Here is a 24042-nt window from a genome sequence, read left to right on the forward strand (position 1 = left end):
CACAGTGAAGAAATTCCCCCTCATGCTCAGGTGGAACTTCCTGTAGTTCAGTTTTTGCCCATTTCCTCTTGTCCTGTCACATGGGACAACTGAAAAGAGTCCAGCCCCACCCCCTTGATACCCTCCCTTCAGATAGTTATACACATTGATAAGATCCTCTCTCAGTCTTCTCTCCTCCAGGCTATAAATAGGCCCAGCTCTCACAGCTGTTCCTCATAGGGCAGATGTTCCAGCCCTCTGATCATCCTCGCAGCCCTATGCTGGACTCTCTCCAGAAGCTCCATGKCTCTCGTGTACTGGGGAGCCCAGAACTGGACACAGTACTGGAGACGAGRCCTCCCCAGGGCTGAGTAGAGGGGCAGGATCACCTCCCTTGCCCTGCTGGCAACAGTCTTCTGAATGCACCCCAGGAGACCATTGGCCTTCTTGGCCACAAGGGCACATTGCTGGCTCATGGTCAACTTGTCAGCCACCAGCACTCCCAGATCCTTCTCTGCAGAGCTGCTCTCCAGCAGGTCAGCCCCTAGCTTGTACTGGTGCGTAGGGTTATTTTTCCCTAGGTGCAGGACTCTGCACTTGCGCTTGTTGAACCTCATGAGGTTCCTCTCTGCCCAGCTCTCCAGCCTGKCCAGGTCTSTCTGAATGGCAGCACAGCCCTCAGGTGTATCAGCTACTCCTCCCAGCTTGGTAGCATCAGCAAAACTTGCTGAGAAGGCACTCTGTCCCCTCATCCAGGTCATTGATGAATAAGTTGAGCAGGATGGGACCCAGTCCTGAGCCCTGGGGGACTCCACTAGCCACAGGCCTCCAACTAGACTCCGCGCCACTGATGACGACCCTCTGAGCTCTGCCTTTCAGCCAGTTCTCAATCCACCTCCCTGTCCACTCACCTAACCCATATTTCCAGAGCTTACCTAGGAGGCTGTTTTGGGAGACAGTGTCAAAAGCCTTGCTGAAGTCAAGGTAAACAACGTCCACTGCTCTCCCCTCATCTCCCCGGACACAGTCATTCCATCATAGAAGGCTAAATTTCTGTTTCTCGTTCCCATAGCCTATATGTCATCTTCACTGTTGCTTCTTGTAAACTTCTTTCATCTTTTTCTTCTTTTTCCTTTTTTCTTTAATTTCTGTTTCATTGTGGTGCTCATTGGGAAGGGATAGTAACCTACTCCAGTCAATATGTTACTGAACTGGGAGACAGAGCTGTTTGGAATTCTTTTATTGTGGGCGAGGAGCACATTTCTCTGATTCAAGTTTCTTGATTAAAATACAAAGAGCTCCCTAATGTCATAAAGTTTCAGTAAGACTGAGACTTCTGAGTGTCCACTTTTCAGATTAAGATTATTGGTTTCTAAAAAAAAAAATGTTTACTCCATATTAGCGTTGTAAGTGATTTGACAATTGAGTATTAGACCTCATTCTGAACAGGCTTAGCATTCTGCACAGAAGTAATTAGTTGCAACCATTAAATGGAATTTCTTTAATCAGCAAAAGATGCTGAAATGATATCTATTTTTAATTATATGTTTGTGCCTTGAGGCAGGTCTAATGCTATTTTCTTTTATACCTTTCCAGCAAAATGATGTAAAAAAGTAGCATTTGTTAAAGCTATAGTGATTGAAAACTCTAAATTATTGTTTCACTTTGGGGATTCATTGCTTTTCCTAACAAAGTATTTTCATATCAGAGTGACACTACAAGTGTACACTTGAAAATGAATGAGTATGGTTTTATATATTGAAAATCTGTATAAAGTACTATGTGTAATTTCTATTTTTTTATTTCCTCCTCTTTAATGAGGTTTATATTAATTGCTGTTGAACTAAAAAAAAGGCATCATATTTTTTTCCTGAAATAGTTGATCTGGTTCTTCTGAAAATCTGTGTCAGCGCTGATTCTATAACTACAAAATTAAAGAATTTCATGTAAGCTTAAAGTGCTTATATAGTCTCTAGTAACTCTTCTCAACACTCATAATGCCTGGCCACTAGTATGGATGTAGCTGTTGCAATGTTTGTAGAAAACCTCTGCCTTCCTTTATGAAGTAAAACTAAGCCAAGTCTTCAGGCTGTGATGATGCTTTCAGGTCCTGAGAAAGCCATTAACTTGAGGGTGCTGTCCTCTTCCTTTTTGAATTGATGCTTGGAATTATACAAATAGCCGCTGTAGGAGATGAGGAACACATGCCTTGGGGAGGCTCACAGCACTGCACAGAATCTTCAGAAGTTTTTTTTCCAGATAATTGTTCTCTTTGTTTTAACATTCACAATTAGGAAGCAAAGAGTCCTAAGGAGGACACCTTGCCTATGTGCTCTTTTTTTTCCCTTAGAATAGTTTTATCTGTTCTACATTTAATTGTGGAGTCTGTACTATTTTGTTCTTAATTGTAAGGTATGTTTTGTGGTTTTTTTATTAATCATTGTGCAAAAAACCCACAAGAGCTATACCATTTATTAAGGCGCTTATTAGTAAAATGTTTGATTGAGTATATTGCCTTACCATTATTATTTATGAAAATTCTGGTTATGTTCCAAAATCTTAGAAAAAGTATCTAGCAGTACTAAGTTCTTAGCTTTTAGCTTTGCAGTGGGCTTCCTCTTCATGCATAAAAGATGTGCTTCACCTCTTCACCCCCTTATGCAAGTTCTCTGTGTGCCCATTCAGTCTGTGTTTTCAAAATTCTCCCTATACATGTTCCTCAAGGGTTTTGTTTGTCCTCATTCCAAGGCTCTGAGCTGAGAAGTGTCCAGTTATAAATATGGAACAAGAAGATTGCCCAGACTGTAGAGTGTCCCTGCCTAAATTGCAAGAAAAAAGAAGACAATTGAGTACAAATAGATACGGGAGCACTGGTAAACAGTGCTGAAGGTGACTGACAGCTCAGGTTCTTGGTCTAGGATTTGGCTACGATGAGATCAATTATGAAGGGAAGTGCGGTTGGAGAAGGTCTAAATGGAGTTTAGGCTGGGGGATTCAGGGTTAAAATAGAGTCCGTGTGTCAGTGGGTTCTGTTCTATCCCCTTCCTAGTGTTGCCCAAAGAGTGTTAATGGTAAAAGTGAGAAGGACTGGTGTTCTAGTAACTGTTTTTAAATTCTGAAGAGTCATTACCTCATGCATAATTATAGCATATTAGATTTCAATTAGTGATTCTGTTATCAAGCCTTATAATTTATGGTCTCTTCTGAATTATATTTAGACTGCTTGTAGAGACTTTGAGTATGCTCTATGTTCTTGCCTAAGTAGCTGCAGTAGTTAATTAATGTGGTTTGGAAAACTTGCACCTATTTCTAGTTTGCACTTGTCTAGTTTCAAATACTAATTATTGCATCTTTTTATGCTTCTTGTTGACAAAAATAGTCTAATCACAGATTATTTTAAAACAGGAAATACTATTTAAAGAGATAGTGTTGTAATCTCATGGTAGTTGAATCTCAGTTTGCTCTTGGGACTGTAGACCAAGGTGCTGGGTAGTTAGAATGAAGCAACAATTTTACTTCAGGTGATATTTTTGAAGACTTACTCAAAATGCTTTATAATGTGTCTTCTTGTATTGCCTGGAAAGGAGGGACACTTAGATAAGAAAACAGCATATTTGACATATTTTGATGTATGTACTTATGTTGGGGTTGTTTCCAGTCTTTATGAAATAGGTTGGATATATAAAATTTCTCTTTTCTGTGGTCCCTTGTCTTTCACTATGTCCATGAATATCCAAATTTAATAATGTCTACATGGATTAAATCTACATGCATTAATATCTACATGCTGTTCCTGACTCTTTCTTGTGACAGAGGTAGAACTTGCTGGTATTTGAATGTGGGTTTGGACAGAACTTTTTTTTTTTCTTTTTTGTCTCTTTTTTTGCTCATAGTCTTTTCCTTCTCTTTAGTTCATTCTGTATTTACACTTATGTGGTAGTACCTGAGTGTGGGTGCTGAAGAACTTGTTTGAGAAACATATGGTATTGGTATCATTCCTTCAGAAGTATAGATTTTTTTCCACTAGGATCATATACTTGAATATATTTGGTAAAATATTTATTTCAAGTTGAATTTAAAAAAGCAATATTTGTTGCAGCTGGTGCTGTTCATCATTGGTAACTACACAGAGAATGTCTATCTGCAGAAGAAGCTGTTTTAATATCTCCTGTAAACTCCCTCTAATACCTGTTGACTTCTGTGTTCATCTTACTGTTTTCTCTTGTCTGTCTCAAAATGTCGCTTCCTGGAAGATTTGGGGATGATCAAACAATTAGTGCTAGAAATTTTCATCCATGTTTAGTCTCTGCATATTTTCTTCAGCCACTTGATTATTTTGCTGAGTGAGCAGAGGAAAGTGGGCTGTCGTTCACACCTCTCTAACGACTGTAACTGGATTGTAGCGGTGTGGAATGAACAGTGTTATAGCCTGTGCACACTGATAGTGGCTCCTGCAGTGTAAATAGACTCCGAGTCCAAAACTTGTTTTCCAATTTGTGACTGTTTCATGCAGTTTGAATCTAGAAATAGATGAGGATGATAGAGGTAAATTAATGACACTTATTACTTCTGTTGAACATATCCCCGCGTTCTACTTTGACCTAGGATGGAAGATTAAAAGGAAGGATGATGGTGCTTGACTTTGGTGCAAAATGGTGTGAAATCCTGATGGTGTGCAAAGTACGTCACCACAGTGCCTGCTGTTCCACTTAGTGAAGCAGCTGTTCTAGTGAGTCAGGCATAGTCCTTCAAACATGGTTAATCCTTCTCACAGAGGGGGATTTTATTTGGGACGGTGCTTTTTAACTGTTTTTTTTTAACCATCTAGTCAGGAGGTAGAGGCTTCTCTTCTTTGAAATCAAGTTTTGAAAATGAGAAGCATAATTCCAAAATATATTACCCCAAAACTGAAATGTTTTCTTAAATACCCAGTAATGCTTCCTATTTTGCATTCTCTATAAGCAATCTTTGATTTTTGTACAGAATATCTGTCTTGATGGGAACATGACTGTGGGAAATGTGGGTAATTCTGGCTACCTCCCTCATTCTCGTTCTCTCTACCTACCTCTTCCACAAGGCCATATGAAAGCTTTGGAAAAACTTTCCAGTCTACAGATCTATGGTTTCAAATTTTTCAGTTGATAAAAATTTTCGTCTGCCTTTGTTATTGAAACCAGCACATTACTGCTGCATTACAATGTAAGGAACTTTTACAGGAATACAACACATTTAATCTCTCAACAGCAGGTTGGGGTGGAGACAAAAATTTTCTTAAATAGTATAATTTGCATTTTTTTTTCTTTTTATAATAGTATTTTGCTAATTGGAAAGTGTTTCATTGCTTTACTCTTGAGGGAGGGAAGGACTGCTAGTGTTCTGCAGTATTAATAAGCTTATGTTTGATAGCATAAAGCGAGGAGCTCATTCCTTTTTCATTGTTTTGGAGGAATGTGAATCTGACAGATGTGTTGAGGAAAGTGGCTGAAGAAGGTCAGTTTGAAAGCCTTTTAGCCACTGCACCATAAAAAACTTCGCATTTTATTTCTGGTGCTGAAATATCAGCAGGTAGTAACACTACTATAGTTTTTAAATGCAAACCTAATAGCATTTAGGAAAAACCTAAGTGCTGATGTGAGTCTCTTTGTGTAACAGTGTGTTTTGCTGAGAGCATATTTATCTTGTATGTTTATGCCATGGTTTCCTGCTACAAGCTATGCACTTTGGCTTGTAAACTTGAAATTTTTCAAGTGATGTCAAATTTTGTCAATTTGAAAATAAAATGTGAGCTAAAAAAGTCCCTGTTTGAGCCTTTGTGTACCAACCTAAAAATTGGAGCCAAGAGGTATATAAATATCAACTTAAATATAATAAAAATGTTAACTGTGTGTTTATGTGATAAGTCAGGGCCAATGCACTGTGGGTTTGAACAGTGAATTTCTGGAACTAAAAGCTTAATTTATTACAGTTTGACTTAGAGAATCAGCCTTCCTTAGGCAGAGAACTGTAACAGTCCTATATACCTTGCACAAAATGGGCAAGTTCATCAGGGAATTACTCTGATACTCTGGTAATAAATGATGCAAATATTTAGCCTAGCCATTTTTGTGATGGCTAATGGCTGCCAAAATGGTTTGTATGACAGTTGCTGAAATTGTACCTTAATGATTTAAAGACTTTATGTAATGCATCTCAAAACATAACAATCCTCATTTTACATCTCTTAAAATATTTTCTGGGCAGAAGTGCAGATTGCAGTTATTGCTTTAAATACATCATTCCAGAAGTAGAAATCTCAATGATATAATATGCAAGATTAAAGTGTTGGGGAAAGTCGATGCTTCCTGCTTTTTCTCTTTTGCGTTACCTGTTTGGCAGGTCAGGCTTTTGCTACTTTCTAATCTGCTTGAGTGTCCTTCTCCCATTCCTTTCATTATAAAGCGATTTGTACATTTGTATTTTCCAAAGATGAAACTTTAGAAACTTTTCACTTTTAACTTGTTCCATGGCCTGTAATATCCTGTATAACATGTGTTCTTCTGTTATTTCTTTCAGAAATCTGAGCATTGGCATACTGTATCCAGGCCATGTTCTTAAAGTACTGTTTAGTGAGTGCAAAGCATTTGGAAGAAAAGCTTTTTAAGGTTACAGTGTGTGAAGATGTCTGCCATACTTGGCTTTATCATCTTAGAGTGGTAATTTAAATTTAGATCTGTCAAGATCCATCCAACAGGTTGTCAGAGCTGTTGAGAAAAAACATTACCTTAGAGACTACTATCTTTTTATAGTTCCTAAARCTTTTAAGTTTTCATTTATGGGCTGCTTTTGTACTTTAGTTCAAATCAGTTCTATAGATTGTCTGGCAAAATCTTTACATCTGGAGTCCCTTAATTCCTCATATGTTTGCTGAGATGTGGCCACTTATGTCTTTTTTACCTTCTTCCTGCTCGTGTCTCCTAGCCGCTGAATTAAAATTTGAAACCTCTTGGTAGCCATAATAATATACTAATCCCACTGTAAAGAAGGCAGAATCTCTTTCTTTTAAAATACGTGAAACCCACAGCTTCATGCAGGTTATTCATATGGGCATTGTTCTTTGAGAGATTTTTTTGTAAAGGTGAGGCAGCTCTCTGTAGTAGATACTAACCAATCTTTAATTCTCATGTATCAGATGATCATTGCTCCTTTTACGTGGTACTATTTCAGTAAGCTGGAAAAATCATGTGGTATGTGCCTAGTGACTCAGTTTCTCCTAAAAGCGCTTAGGCCAAGCTTCTTATCTGTTACAGGACCTCTCTGTGCTTTCTTTCCTTTTGCTTATTCACTGTTTTTTCCGTAATGGTTTTTGGAGAAAAAGTATTATTGGGAAAGAGGAGTGGTGGGGGGGCAGGTTGCTTTTTGGRCTTGGGCTGGTTTTAATCCCTGAAGCACTTTTGGCTTGCATTAGTTCTTGTGCAACTCTAGATCCTTTTAAAGATGTTTGAAAAGGTTATGTTATGCTGAGAGTCTAAGGTGTATCATTTTGTTGCCTCCAGATATTTTAGGACTGGAAGGAGCTGTTCTGATCTGTTATTAGAATAACCTCATGTCTACCCCAAGCCTTAAAACAGTACTGTTCATTGGTGCACAAATCTTAAAAGCCTCACGCATCATTAAAGTTTTAAAGATCAGGATGAAAGACTATGCTTAGAGCCAAGAAATTGTTATGTTGGTAATAACAAGCTTCAAAATTGTGCTTTATATGTAAAGCTCATTTTTTTTAAATTACTTTATAATTAATTCTTCATTTAACTTGTGAGATTAATGAAACATAGTGATGGAAGCGGTAAGGTCTGAATTCATATCAAAATATACTGTGGCGGTGTTAGCAGCTCTTGCAGCTCACACCTTGCTGTTAATAAAATAGATGACTACAGTTTTTTATAGTGAATATTTCCAAGTATTGATGAGTTGCATATGATGTAGTTATTGTAAGAAGCTGAGGAAAAGCCCTTTTGATTGTTCTCTAAAAAGCTGAATAATTATTAGATACACCAGTGTACTATAGAATGGTAGTTTTGTTACACAAGTGCATATTCTGTAGTTGAAATACAAGATCTAAGGCTTTTCCTCTCTAGAATTTTCAAGTAGACAAGCAAAGATGCTGAGTCATAATTTAGAATAACCCTAAAATAAGTTTTATCACAGCACTGTTGCTGATGCATGCACAGTTCCTCTGTCGGAATTTGTAGCAAAAATAGTATAGTATATATGTGCACTAGCATGTTTCAGTAAACTTACTTGAATCTCTACAAGCACTTAGGATAAACCAACTCAGAGTATGGCTTCTGTTTTCAAGCTTGAGTTTGTTTGTAATCAATGCATTTTAAGAAATGAGACTGACTAGCGTTTGTTTCTTTAGAGAAGAAGAGGAACGTCTGAGAAATAAGATCCGAGCAGATCATGAAAAGGCCCTGGAAGAGGCTAAAGAAAAATTGAAGAAATCCCGTGATGAGATTCAAGCTGAAATTCAGACAGAAAAGAACAAAGTAGTCCAAGAGTTGAAAAAGAAAGACAGCAAACCACTGCCCCCAGTTCCTTTACCAAATCTTATAGGGATAAACAGTGGAGAACCAACAGACCCAGATGTCAGAGAGAAGAGGAATAAAATTAAAGAGGTAAATGTGATGTTGTAGTTCTGTCCATTTCTGTGTCTGATAGCAATTATCTATATGCCCTCTAGTTGCTCTTCTGATTTATATTAAAAAAAGAGAGGGAAAARTAGGAGTGTAAATCTTTTTAGTAAGCAGTAAGTTAAAAGTGTACATCTAGTATTAATAAACATTAGCATCTTATTGCATGCTTTTCCTGAAGTTGTGATGTTAATATTTCACTGAATAACAGTTAATTTTTTTTAAGACTTTCTTTACTGGTAATATGGAAGCCAAAGTGAGTTTGGCATTTGCACATGAAACAGCAACAGTACATTTTTTAAACAGAGCCCAGTCTTTGTCAGATTCCATTCAAAGAATTGGGGGGGAGGGGGCTGGTGTATCTCAGAATATTTTAAATTTTTTAAAAAGTGGAGTGAAAAGAGAGAAGAAAATTGGTCTGCTACTGAAAATTGAAAATCACTTAAAGAAAAGTGTGTGATGATTTGGTAAACTTAAAATGGCTGCTCTAAGAATAGTTTTAAAACTAAGAATTCATTTATGTAGATTGCTCATGGCATGTTCTGTCGCATCCTAGGCTATGGGAATTGCTGGTTCTGACTCCATCCTTTCCACTTCTGATTGACTATGAGATTTATTATACTCTTCTGCCTGGTGATGGCTTTTTATTATTATTTTCACCTGACATTTTTCTGTGTGTTTTTTTTTTTTTATCTAATTAGTCTTATGCCCAAGGTTAGCAAACAGACATGGTTCAGGCTGGAGGCAGATGAGCACAGGCTCTGTTGTTAAAGAGTAACCAGGACCACAGCAGTCAGTGGTTACATCAGCTGAATCTGCTTTTAAATTGCAGCTTGGGTTTTAGTGAGCTTAAACAAAACCCAGTTATAGTCACACACTTGTGCTAGCAATAGGGAAGTGCAACAGCTGCAGGATGTGGTATGCTGTGAATAAATCACCCAAGGTGGAATTTTACTTCGAGTATTAATGGTGATGAGAACAAATCCACTCATATCAAGTAATGAACAGCTGTTTATGCCTGTAGACATGGAGATGTATCATGGTTTAAACCTGACAAACAGCAAGTCCTTCCTCTGGAGGTATGTGTCTTCTGTTAGTGACAAATATAGAAACATTTTTGACTGTGAACTTGTGTGTAGATTACTGGACTCCCTTGATCATGCTTTGTTAGGACTGTTTCCCAAAGGATAGCACTGAATTGTGGATTTCAAAGGACCCTACTGTTTTTCAAAACTCTGAGGAGTCTTTGAATGTTTCCAGCAAGAACATACAGAGCATTTTGCTTCTTGAAGTGTCTTTTATGGAATGAACATGAATGGTGAACAATATGGTCAGGGAGCTGTCAACACTTTTTCATTTAACTAAAGATTACTATATTTAAGTACCTTTGAGTTTACCACTGATGGATTTAGTGAGTGGAGTAAGTGAATTGACAAAGTGACATGAAAGTACTGAGCAAAGGTAGCAGTGATGAATAACTGAAGAAAGCATTAGCTAAAGATTGCATAGCTCAACCATGAATTGAAACGAAAATTGAAAATTAGTACTTGCAATTGATAATAATGTGTATTTCTAAGATTATATTTTGTCAGAATGTAGAACTGACTTGAAAAGATATGAAAAGCTATAGGCTAACACAAATGCCTATTTTACTTGAATAAGTAGTGAAGCTTGGACTATTCATGTTGATCCACACCTGAAGGTGCACTGGTTTGTCTTGCTGCAATTAAATAACCAGAGTTGTTTAAGTAATATCTCTGGGAATTCTATTCTTACCTGCTGTTGCTACAAATCTTGTACTATAAGAGGATTACTTTTTTTTTTTTTTTTTGGTTAACACAGCCTAAATGTGAATTGCATCAACAAGCTATCTTTTACTGCATAACTTGTTGATTATTATGGCTACTTCCATGATTTCTGAAGTGTGTAGTTGATCATAGCCAGACCAAAGATTTTATGGGATTATTTATCACCTGAATAAGAACTTCAGTGAGGATATCATACCTTTGTACTGTGCAGCCTTCAGCAGTATCGCCATTGTGTTTTAACAGTCCAGGATCATACTAGCATGACTGAAAGACTCTGCATTGTGTGAATTGCCTTCACTGGGTCTTATTAATACTGTGACTATCAGCTAATCTCTAGAATTGAATTCTTTGACACAGGGCAGCAGATGATTACTTCTACGGCTAGATGCATGAAAGGGTAGAATATGGCAGTGGAAGGTATATTAGTGAGAACTGGCAAATCACGTTGGTGAAGACCCCATTGTTGCAGTGTTACTCTCATGCAGCCTCTCAGTCTACTTCTGAATTTTGGCATCTGTTATATTGCAATGCATGTAGCATAGATGAGATAAAACATATTTTAGGTGTGTCAGATAAATAATACTTTGTCTGAAACCTGCTTTTAAAGTATCAACTGTATGTGCCAGATTACTGTAGAAATTCTGGAAATGCAATATGCATCTTGAAATACGCTAGTAAATAGAAAAACTGTAGTTCCTGTTCCTGTTCTTTGAGGATTTTGTGGATTGGATAAGAGGTCATTTTGAAAATGCTATGATTGCAAAGAACACAATGCACAAGGCATTCTAGTTGAAGTATTGCTCTGTTCTTTTTTATTTATAACTCAGGAGTATTCTTCTAGACCTGGAAGGATTTGGTTGGAGTGAGCATATGATGCTTTGACAGTGCACTTGATTGTGATAACTAACAACTGGAAACTTGAATGCAGTTGCCTGCAACAATGCTCTGAGTAGTCAAAGCTCTGTTCTCTCTCTAGATACTTGCATATAGCACTTAATACCACTTGGACTGAGTTTCTACGTTTTCTTAACTTCCATTTGTATGTCATTGCTAAGTGATAAGATTGAAAAGTGGCAAGACGATCTCTTTGATCTTCCCCACAGAGTGATTGTCTTGGGTTCTTTACAGCTACGGATGAGTCTCTAGACAGACAAGACAAATGGTTCACACCTTTCAGTGTTACTACTCTTATTTTTATCAGTGGTTTTGACATTATAAAATGCAGCCGTATAGGGGACTTTGCCAAAGCCCTCCATCTGTCCTGAACATCCTTTTCCCCTTCAGTAGCAAGGATAAGAACAGAAAGGGAAGTAAAATCTCTTGCTTGCTGCTAGAGGGAATGTGTCTTACAGAGAGGGTATTATAGCTGGTCTTGATTCTTTGAGGGTAGTATCTTCTTTTCCTGTAGAACTTCAAACTGGGGATAGGCTATGACATGAGGTAGTCCCAGTCCGATGCAGCTTCTGACAATTATCAGTAACTTCAGATCTGTTTATATAGCAAGTAAAACAAACTTTGAGAAAAGAGAGCATGCAATCACTGTGGCAGCGTTACTGTTAAGGAGAAATCATCATTTAGATCTTTTCTCACCATTCTTCTTAACCAGTATAGTCTTTGTAGATGAGATACAGAGTTACCAAAAAAGAGTAAGTTCCAGTAGACAATATCTCTAATAAAGGTCTGCACCCAGTATACAAAGCATTTCTGACATGCAGTGCATTATGGTTGTTTGGATCAAAACCAAAAATTGCATAGAAGTTCCTAGCTCTCTGGAGGCTGCATATCTGGGTTTAAAATTCAAAGTAGTTTTGAAAAGGCAATTGTCCCTGATTTACTTTGATGCCTTGGGATTCATGTTTGAGGAATTCCACTCTCATAGAACAGCTTTAGACTGCATAAATTTACAAAAGGAACAAACTTACATAGCCTATTTCACATTGTATCAAACAGTTAATAATATGTAGAATTGGGACAATTTAGGGACAACATTAAGGGCAATTTGGAACATGCACATGGCTTTCCTCACTCAAGAGAAGAATAGAAAATTTCCACGTGGGGACCCAGTTACTGCCGTTTTTACAAAAGATTCATTACTTTTTTCTTTCCAAAGAAAGCTTCAGTGAAGTCTATAATGAGTGACTTTATGGTATTACGTATTTTAAATATATATATATTTATTAAAAAGACGCATGTAAAACTAATTTAAACTTGTGTAATGCTCTTAGTTTTCAAACGCTTTAGAAAGATATCTAGTGGGAATGTCTGCTTTCCATAGAGAGAGAAGTTTCATGGAACAAACAAGGAGCAGAACGTGCATCTCATTTTTGTCTTTGGTTATGGTCTTAGTGTTCACATATACTCAATTGTGAGAACTAATCACAGTTGTGTAATTTTTCTCTGTTCTTCTAAAAAGCTATTAATTCAGCTGTTCTAGTGAGGACTATGTTATATGATTTGGCTGATTATTTTTGATACAGTGTAATAATTTTTAGAAGGAAAGTTTTTTCATCAGCTTACCTTGCAAACTTTGTAACATTTCTCTAGTAGATTAATTTACTGTTTTGTCTTCAAAAATTGCTATTGTTTTTTATTAACTACTACTTTAGGAAAAAACACATTCTTGCTGTTCCTCTTCAGCTTTATGTTAATATTTTACAACGTTTTTTCACGCTAAGAGGTGAGAAAATGCTTTAGTAAGAGATAGATAGGACTTGTATCAAATTTCAAAAAGATTTTAGGATAAATCTTTTAATAGAGACTGATGCAAAGCAATTAAGAACGAAACTGATTTTTGAAAGTCATTGATGGCTTCCTTTTTAAGCTAAATTAGCTATAAATTACATGAGTACTAAGAAGTTTAGAAGCTTAATACCGTCGAGAAGTGATGAAGAGAAATTGCATATTCATCATGGTCTTTCGCTAGTGCTCCAGAAACTGCTAGCTGAATGTTGAAAAGTAACAGATTGTTTTATAAGCAGCAGAAGTCATGGTTTCCTATGGATTTTTGACCTACGTTCCATCACACTCTTCTCTCCTCCTTTTATCTTCTGCTAATTTGACTGCATGAATTGCAATGTGTTGTGTACCTGGTTTAGAGCTACCTGCATGTTAAGTGCTGCCCCTATGAATAAATAAGGAGCTGGATTATAATTACCTTTCTCGTAGTAAAGGTACTAATTTGGGTCTGTCTTCCTTAGCTAGCCTCTCTCTCTCTCTCTCTCTCTCTCTCTCTTTTTTTTTTTTTTACACAAAATCCCCAATATAATCTTGTTTCTCTGACCCTATGAAATCTATGAAATAAGCTTTGACAGCAGATTCAAACACTACTGCAGATGTATGCGATAAATTATGTGTACAGACAGCAAGATTGTATAAACACTTGTTCTATTAGGAAGTCAGCCTGAAAATAGCAAGTGTCTCTTCACCTGAATTCTGTTTGGGTGTGAGAAAAGAGTGGGAAATAAAAACATTTAATCATGTAAAAGTCTTTGTATATTGCACGGAATCACAGAATGGTTGGGGTTGGGAGGGACCTCTGGAGATCATCTAGTCCAGCTCCCCTGCTCAAGCAGGCTCACCTAGAGCGTGGTAGACAGGGTTGCATCCAGGCAGGTTTTGAAGATCTCTGGAGAAGGAGACTCCACAACGTCTCTGGGCAATCTCCTCCAATGATTTGTCACTCTCACAGTGAAGAAATTCCTCCTCACATTCGGGCAGAACTTCCTGTGCTTCAACTTCCAACTTCTGCCTGTTACCTCTTGTCCTGTCACATGGGACAGCTGAGGAGAGTTTGTCCCCATCCCCTTGACACCCTCCCTGCAGATATTTACACACGCTGATAAGATTCCCCCTCAGTCTTCTCTCCTCCAGGCTAAACAGGCCCAGCTCTTGCAGCTGTTCTCATAAGAGAGATGCACCAGTCCGCTAATCATCTTCATAGCCCTCCGCTGGACTCTCTCCAGTAGCTGCATGTCTCTCTCGTACTGGGAAGCCCAGAACTGGACAGAGTACTCGAGATGAGGCCTCACCAGGGCTGAGTAGAGGGGCAAGATCACCTCCCTCGACCTGCTGGCAACACTCTTCCTAAGGCACCCCAGGATACCATTGGCCTTCTTGGCTACAAGGGCACATTGCTGGCTCATGGTCAGCCTGCTGTCCACCAGGACTTCTAGGTCCCTCTCTGCAGAGATGCTCTCCAGAAGGTCAGCCCCTGGTGTGTCCTGGTGCATGGGTTATTTTTCCTTAGGTGCAGGACCGTGCACTTGCCTTTGTTGAATTTTGTGAGGTTCCTCTCTGCCCAACTCTCCAGCCTGTCCAGGTCTCTCTGAATGACAGCACAACTCTCAGCTGAATCAGCCACTCCTCCCAGCAAAACTTGCTGAGGAGGCACTCCGTTCCCTCATCCAGGCCATTGATGAATAAGTTGAACAGGATGGGATTCACTACTGAGCCCTGGGCGAACTCCACTAGCCACAGTCCTCCAACTGGACTCTGCGTCACTGATGACGACCCTCTGAGCTCTGCCTTTCAGCCAGTTCTCAATCCACCTCACTGTCCACTCATCTGACCCACACTTCCAGAGCTTACCTAGGAGGCTGTTATGGGAGACAGTGTCAAAAGCTTTGCTGAAGTCAAGGAAGACAACATCCACTGCTCTTCCCTCATCTCCCCGGACATGCCATCATAGGAGGCTATCAGATTGGTTAAGTAGGATTTCCCCTTGGTGAATCTGTGCTGACTATTCCTGATCACCTTCCTTTCCTCCGTATGTCTGGAGTTGACATCCAAAATGAGCTGTTCCATCACCTTTCCAGGGCTGGTGGTGAGTCTGACTGGCCTGTAGTTTCMTGGGTTGTCTTTGTTGCCCTTTTTGAAGACTGGAGTGACTCTAGCTTTCTTCCAGTCCTCACACACCTTTCCTGATTGCCATGACCTTTCAAAAATGATTGGAATGGCCTAGCAAGGACATTGGCCACCTCTTTCAGCACTCGTGGGTGCATCTCATCAAGGCCTATGGACTTTTGTATGTCCAGTTTGCTTAGGTGATCYGTAATCTAATCCTTTCTCTGGACTTCCTCCCTGATCCTCAGGGCCTCAGATTTCTGAGGGCTGGTCTTAGCATTAAAGAGTGAAACAAAGAAGGCATGCAGTATCTCTTCCTTTTCCATGTTTTTTGTCACCAGGGCCCCTTTCACCTTTCAGCAGTGGGCCCACGTTTTTCCTAGTCTTTTGTTGCTGATGTATTTGAAGAATCGATTCTTGTCCTTCACATCACTTGCTAGATTCAATTCCAAATGGTCCTTGGCCTTTCTGGTGCCATTACTGCAAATTCAGGTGATGTCCCTATATTCCTCCCAAGTTTTCTGTTCCTTATTCCACCTTCTGTACAGTTCCCTCTTCCATTTGGGTTTTGTCAGGAGCTCCTTGTTCATCTGTGCAGGTCTCCAGCCCCTTTGCTTGACGTCTTGCTCACTGGGATGCACCATTCTTGAATTTGGAGGAAGTGATCCTTGAATATCAACCAGCTTTCCTCGACCTCCTCTTCCTTCAAGGACCCTCTCCCATGGGATTCTTCCAAGCAGGTCCCTGAAGAGGCCATAGTTTGGCCTCCTGAAATCCTGAGTTGTGATTCTGCTTTTTGCCATGCTCCTTCATTGCAGGACCTGCACTCCACCATCTTGTGGTCACTGCAGCCAAGGTTGCCTCTGACCTTCATGTCTCCAACCAGCCCTTTCTTGTTTGTAACTGTGAGGTCCATAAGAATACCTCACCTCGTTGGCTCCTCTATCAGTTGTCTCAGGAAATTGTCATCAATGCTCTCCAGGAACCTTCTGGATTGCTTTTGTCTTGCTATGTTGTCTCTCCAGCAAATATCAAGGAGGTTAAGAACCAGGGCCTCTGAGTGTGAGGCTATTTCCAGCTGTCTGTAGAAGGCCTCATCTACTTCCTCTTCCTGATCAGGTGGCCTGTAGCAAACATGCACAACAGCTTCACCCATGCTAGTCTGGCTGTTAATCCTTACCCATAAGCTCTCGACGTGCACATTGTCCACCCCTAGGCAGAACTCCAGGCAATCCAATTGCCCTTTCACATAAGGGGCAACTCCCCCTCCTTCCCTTCCTCGCTTGTCCTTCCTAAAGAGTGTGTAACCATCTACTGCAGCATTCCAGTCGTGTGAGCTGTCCTACCACATCTGTCTAATCTCAGTGAGATCACATCCCTGCAACGGCACACAGATCTCTAATTTCTCTTGTTTATTCCCCATGCTGCATGCATTTGTGTACAGGCTCTTCAGAGGGGTATGAAAGCATGTTGATTTTCCAGAAGGGGTGCAAGAGGTTTCTCTGTAGTCTTGTCTTATAGACACTTCCTTAGCTGCATGCAATTACTTGAGGTAGCCCCACTTAAGCCCTGGTTTACTGACTGCATGGTCTCTATAACTCTCCCCTTTCCCCGTCTTTCCTGGTTTAAACACAACTCCTGTTTTTATACTTACTATACATATGACTTCCATTGCTAATCTTATTCTTGTAATTGCAGTGTTTCTGATCTAACCAAATTGTCTGCCTTCTTCTGGGACTTCTCAGCATCTAAAAACAAACTGAAACAGTTTTCGTTCCATTGACTTTTTAGGACATCAGTTTTTAGTAATATATATATCTATTGCTTTAAGATTTTGCACTCTATTTTTTTTACCTTACTGCTCCTGGCTTTGATCACAATAAAAATGAAACACGATAGTTACAAACCTATTTTTTTCCTCAATATTTAAGATAACACTCTCACAGAATCACAGAATCGGTGAGGTTGGAAGGGACCTCTGGAGATCATCTAGTCCAACGCCCCTGCTCAAGCAGGGTCACCTAGAGCATGGTAGACAGGGTTGCGTCCAAGTGGGCTGTGAATATCTCCAGAGAAGGAGACTCCACAACCTCTCAGTGCTCTGTCACTCTCACAGTAAAGAAATTCCTCCTCACCTTCAGGTGGAACTTCCTGTGGTTCGATTTGTGCCCATTGCCTCTTGTCCTGTCATATGGGACAACTGAGGAGAGTTTAGCCCCATCCTCTTGACACTCTCCCTTCAGACATCCTCCCTTCAGATACTTATACACGTTTATTAGATCCCCCCTTAGTCTTCTCTTCTCCAGGCTAAAGAGGCACAGCTCTCACAGCCGTTCTTCATAGGGTAGATGCTCTCTGCATATAGATGTTTTGTTTTATTAGATGGTTTTGTTTTCCAACTCTTGAGATATTCTGAACTCTCAAATGTAGTTCAGCATATTGAAACCATAGCTATGTTGTCTTTAAGCTAGTTTCCCTGTACTTTTGTTATGATACCCATCTTATCTTTATTGGATGAGTGGAATCTGCATAAAGAATGGATTTTTTTGATCAAGACATAGGACTTCCTGTTAATAAACTAATTTCTATGCATATAGAAGACTGAAATTTGTTATTAGCACTTTGTCTGGTGCATGGAGGTTAGGAATAGCTCTGCACAGATTTATTTCCCAATATACTAACAGCAATGAGCTTATTAAGGAAAAGTATATCTTTAGTTGATTGTCATTTTACATTAGGAAGTCTTTAATTTATGCCTGTTAGAAGCTTTGTAACTTCGTGTATTCATTTTGCTCTGACAGAAGGAGGAGAATACAGCTTTTTCTTAGTGTGCTGGTTGCAGCATTTCAGTTGCGTATCTTGGATAGTTTGCTTTGATTTGTCATTGTTAAAATGCCTTACTGATGAGCGATACAAGTTTGCGTGTTTGAGGATATTAAAAAAATTAATCGGCTTATTCAAACGTCATTCTTAACCATTCTTGTGTTATTGGAAGCACATTAAAAATTCAATGAAGTCTTCATTACTGAAGTACCTATTTGAGAATAACTTGACTTTGAAAAAAGAGCTAGCGTATTTATAGTGTATAAAACTCAAATGCAAATAAAATTAAGGAAATAGTTCCTTTCTGCAATATAACTAGTCCAAAAAGAAAAAAAGCAAAACCCCAAGTAAATTACGTTTCTTTAGAATTGAGTAGATCAAGAGGCACCATGAAGTTTGATGGGCCTTGTTGCTGTTTTTATTTTGTATTTTATATGCAATTTATTGGTGTACTACAAAGATTTTGGTAGCAAAAACCACAAGTGATAGCTGGATGGAGAGAGGTCTCGAATATTGAATTATACAAGATCTAAGTCATAGTGTATATTTTACTTTTCAGTCAAAGTCTCCGTAACTGCAAGAATGTCCTTTTAAATATAGTAAAAATTTTAATAATTGTTAGTTCTCTCTGCTATTTCTACCATAGTCCTTTCATGTTTTTGCCATAGCAACTTCACACAATATACCTGTTACATTCTTTAGCATAAAATCTACTTGATGGTGTTAAAGTTTTGATCATCACGTCTTGCAATTATTGATTTTCATAATGTAATTGTTAGGCAAAGTGATTTAGTAATCTCCTAAGATCTGTTCCATTTAGACATAGACTGGTATGGGTACATCTCTAGATACAATACTGTAATACCTGAGATTTGCAACAGTTAACTGTGACTCAGTTTGCATTGCGATTTGGGTTTCTTTTTTTGCATTACTGATATCTGTTCTTATTCTCTGCTCTGTTACCAGAGGACTAGAAGGTGGGTAATATGACATCAATTTTTGAAAGGATTCAAGGGGTGATCAAAGAACTGCAGACTGCTGTGCTGGATGAATGAACTGGGGAAACTAACGGAAACAAGAATAGAGACTAGAATTGATGGGCTCACAGATATAAATGATTTCTTGCTATATATATATATTTTCTTTTTAAACAATATCATAATGCACAAACCTATGGAAGTACTTTGAAAAATTCAACAGACATGAATGGGTGAGATCTAGTGGTCGTATACAGGGATACGTATAGGTTACAAAAACGTTTGGTGAAGTTCATTGCTAATAGCTGTTGAGCTAGGTAACTGAGATGTGGTGTTATATTCCCATCTTTGCCTGGAAAAATTGGTTAGAAGGCAGGAAATGGAGAGTCCAGATAAATTGCGCTGGAGAAATTGCATTGGAGTTACATGCTGTACAATACATGAAGAAACTATTTTAGGGAAAATGGATGAGTATGATATGATGAAGTTTGCTGCTGATATGGAGATTCAGAGTAGAAAATTGAGGCCTGGCTGAAGAATTGCAGTAAGATCTTACAGAGCTGAGTGAGTGACTTCCTGTTTCCCTTTCTTGTTTCTCAAATAAATGTGAAGTGGTGCGTATTGGGGCTGGGAGAGGGAGAAGACCTAGCTTCACGCTTAAGATGGTAATGTGTGATGCGACTGTCACCACTTGAGAATGAGGTTTTGTGATTACAGTAGTTCATTGAAAAGGTCATCTTAGTGCTCAGTCAGTATCAGACAAAAAGCAAATTAAATATTCAATATTTTAAGAAGGGAGAACAACACAGGTGAAATATTCATGCTACTATATGAAGCTAAGGTGCTCCTGTATCTTACATATTATGTGCAGTTCTATCCTCCTAGTTTCAAAAAGACTGTGACAAAAGTGGAAGAAATACAGAATAGGCTGGTGAAGATGATCATACTGACACCTGAAAAGGCAAGACTGGGACAGCGAAGAAAGGAGCAGCTTTCTTCTGTTTGATGTGCAGTTGTGTGTGTTTACAAAGATAATCTGGGAAATTCCTGTTTTTTTTAACACAGGACAAGTCAAACCTGTGACTCCGTCAGTTTTGTTTAAAGTAGTAAAAACACACAAAGTTGAAAATACCGATTCACCACATTAGAGGGGGGGAAAAGGTTTTGGCTTTCGTATACAAATTTGAGCAGTCAGTTCACTGCCATAAGGTCTCCAAGTTTAGACCATTTACTTCTACTTCTGTTCAGATCTCACAAATGGGAAATATTTGTGCCTTCTTAGTTCCTTCAGACATTTTAGCCTTAGTCTTTTGTGCATACAAAAAAAGGACAAATTTTTCCGTTTGTATTAATATGATATACATTTTAGTCTTTAGCAATGGATTTGTTAATAAATTCCTCAAGAAAATGAAGAAGACCTAGCTTCCAGTGTGTATTTGGAGCATGTCCCCAACAAACTTTTTCACTGATACTGTTCAGGAGTAAGTGATGGAGGCAAAGACGTAGCAGTATCTGAAATAATTTCTCTATAGGCAGAGATTTGTAACTCCCAGAATAATAAAACAATCTGTAAGAGTTTTCTAAGTTTCTGCAAAAATCTGAGTGACTGTATAAAGAAAAGATAATTCCTTAACCTCCAAAAAGCAGTATCTGCAGACAATAGGAAAGCAGTTTCCAATTTTTAATCTGCCAATTGAGCAGCAAGTCCTTGGTTAATTTAAAAAACAGAAGTTGAAGGTGGTTTATATGATCTCTGGAAATCATATCTTTAAACAGAATAGATTGCTTTGAAAACAAAAGCTACTTGCGATCTTGCTGTCTTTTATGCACATTTGCAGTGAATGGCAAGAGAAGGATACTTCCCCATTTCTAGGGCACAGCCATTCTCATCAATTTGCCCAGAAACTTACTTTTGCTTGCTGCACAGAACCCTGATTTTTTGTTTGCTATCTGTCTGCCCTTTTTGGGGGGTAATGGAAAGGGGTCCTTAGAAACAATAATTCAAACCACCGTTGCTGTAGTGATGGAACTTAAAAAATTTTTCTTCTCAATCACTGTATGTTAGGATCAGCTTCTCCTTTTATTGCTATAGCCGTGATTTTCTTTGAAAGACCTCACTACCACTCTCACATCATAAAAAAATTGATTTCCCAGCAATCACAGAGGATCAGATCCCATGAATAAGCCACACAGGTTCTAAAATCAGTAAAAGCATCTAGATACAGTGTTCCTACAAAAGCAATTTCATTTCAGAGACATGTCCTGATTCTTGCCATTCTAGCTCTATCACAGCAAACTCCAGATCCATCTTTTCCTAGGATTACCAAGCTGTACATGCATCTTGCTGGCTTGTATTTTTGGGCCCATCTCATGATAAACATTTTCCAAACAGATACTCAGTGGACCTATTTCACATAAGTTATTTTTCTGTCAAAAAGAAGAGCTGTCACCTGGAATTAACAGAAGGAGTAAGAAGTCCATTGGTAAGAAGAATTGTGCTGTGCTGGACAAAGAGCAAATTCTTCATCTGATATGCTGTCAAACTGCAAGCGCCTACTTGGCAAACTGTTTTCGAGTAGGCAGTTCAACCACAGAAATCTCTATGCTGCCTTTTTCACATTTACTGATTTGTGTTTGGATCAGATAATTATTTTCATATTATTAAGCTTAAGTTGGGTCTATACTGGCTTCGTTAAGTCTTCTTTTTCCCGCCTCAATTATTCTCACCTTCTTTCTATTCTTGTTAGTGCTGAGGTTACAGTCAGTGCCTGAGACTTCGCTTGCGTCTTGGAAGTTTGTAACTTTTCTTTCTATTTCCAACGGTAATTCAGCATTTCTCATTTTCACTGCACAAGTGCTGTCTGGCACAACTATAGAAATAATCTCACTTTTTAGATCAGGGGTTCATGTTGTTGATGCYTCCTGAGACAAAGTAATATCCTCTGCTGGATTTTTACCTGGCAGGGTATCTTCTTTCAAATGTCTACATTGTACAACTATTCACAATAGTATAGCTTTTATATCTATAGTATGTCCTGCTACCGCTTCCAGCAGTAACATGGGTCTCCTGTTGTTGTGAGCTCTCTTGACATATCATCCTTACAAAGCATAATATTGTGTACAAGAGCTGTTGTCTTTCTCATTTGCATGAAATGGGCAGTTATCTGCTAACATGATATCCTGAACATGATATTTGCTCACTTTTGCGGTAGAGTCATGAATTGTGTGCTAGAATTGATACTGAATATTCATCTAAAAAAGTCAGTTGACTTGTTACTATAATAACACAATTGTTTTGCACTCTATTTTTTCTTTGAAGTAAGGGAGAGGGAGAATGTTCATGAAGGTAGCTCAGTTTCCTCAAAGTATAATTTTCTAGCTCAGAACTTTAAGAAATTGAGTCAATTCTTATTTCTTGCATTTGACAGAGTTTCTGGTCTTAGCAGCATTTTTTGAACTTACTTCTGCATTAATTCATGATTCTGGTGAAATCAGTTTCTTTGTTTTCTGTCTTCTCCAGATTTTATCTTAGAATCTTACAAATAAAAAAACTTCCTGTGTACTGGTATATGCTATTTCCATTTTTTGGGGGGAGGGGATTTTTTCTGACCTAAGTATTATGTAGTCGAATATGCACCTTCTTCACTCCCCACTCCACCATAGCATAACAAACTGAATATTGAAATAATCTATGACTAACGTTCTGCCATGAGAAAATAGTTTGTTGCTTTTAATTTTTTGGGTCTGAGCTAATTTCTGATCTATAATGTGTTTGTGTACACTTTATCTGAGACTTTTAAGGAACCAAAATGTCAATTGTCATTTGATTCTCCTCATAAAATATGATGCATTCAAAAAACTTAGAAGCTCTAGTTCCAAATGCAGAAGCAGGTTGGTTAGATTTGCTGCATTATAGTCATCTTGCTGTTTAGGTATCCATCTGTTTATTATACTCAGATATAACTCACTGGTGAGTAATTTTTTAGGTTCATCCTCTCCTGCCTTTTAAAAGTACAAGTCTGATTCTCCAGAGTGGCATTTGTAGAACTCAAAGGTGAACCTACATGCTAGGGTTTAGAGGGGAATGCCCCAAGAAGACATTGACTGTCCCATCCTTAGTAGATAAAGCCTTAAGTAGCCCAATCTGATCTCCTAGCTGTCCCTGCTTTGAGCAGGAGGTTGGGCTAGAGACCTTGTGAGGCCCTTTCTGACAGAAGGATGCGGTGGTTCTTGATTCTATGATCTTAAGTTAATAAACAATTTTATGTAAAACTACAGCAAAGCTCAGTAGATTGAGTCTGGATAACATTAGTAAGAGCTCTTCGAGGAAGTTCTATGCTAATTGTGATCAAGATTTTACTGCTTTTGTCATGCTGTGGTTTTTTATCTGTCAAAAGAGGATCATTGTATTCCAGAGTGATCCTCTTGAGGTTCTCATGGCTGTTAATTGGTCAGTTGATGAATGCATGGCAAACACCAAGGAAGCTGTGAATGCTAATGAACCAGCTCTTCTTTCTTCATTTAGTATAATACTTGCATGCTTTTTTTCTTATGCTTTTAGATTCAAGACACTAAAGAAAATTTTGTGGTATTATTGCCTAATGAGTTGTCAGAATCTTTTGGCATAGCTACCAAAAGCAGCATGTGGGCTGACTTTGAGAGGCACACAGTTTGAGTGGGAACCAGGGCATCTCAGAGGGACACCTGTGGCTAGGTTGATGCAAGTTCAACACGAGAGCACCTCCCAGCTTCGAGGGCTATGCTTCGGCTGTGTCTCGGATCATTGGCTGGGTGTGAGTTCTAACTCCCTGCAAATTTTCCGTACCTCAGCTTATATTGGAAAGAATTACAACCATGTAGGATGGACAGGGACCTCTTGCTGGTTGTGTGGGGACAAGGACTTTGTGTGTTGCATGTCTCAGCAGGCAGCTTAGGTTTGGAAGA

General features: G+C 38.7%; 1 protein-coding gene across 2 annotated transcripts in view; it reads left to right on the forward strand.

Annotated features, from left to right (window-relative positions):
* MAN1A2 (mannosidase alpha class 1A member 2) overlaps positions 1 to 24042 on the forward strand; it is a 158665-nt gene that overhangs the window by 21321 nt on the left and 113302 nt on the right. For both annotated transcript variants that reach the window (XM_085324548.1, XM_085324549.1), the window contains exon 2: positions 8378 to 8633. In XM_085324548.1, the coding sequence (XP_085180674.1) occupies positions 8378 to 8633 (256 nt within the window). The remainder of the gene's footprint in view (positions 1 to 8377; positions 8634 to 24042) is intronic.

This window comes from Rhea americana, unplaced genomic scaffold, assembly GCF_003343005.1.
Source record: "Rhea americana isolate MKP2758 unplaced genomic scaffold, rheAme1 scaffold_92, whole genome shotgun sequence".
NCBI classification, from domain to species: domain Eukaryota; kingdom Metazoa; phylum Chordata; class Aves; order Rheiformes; family Rheidae; genus Rhea; species Rhea americana.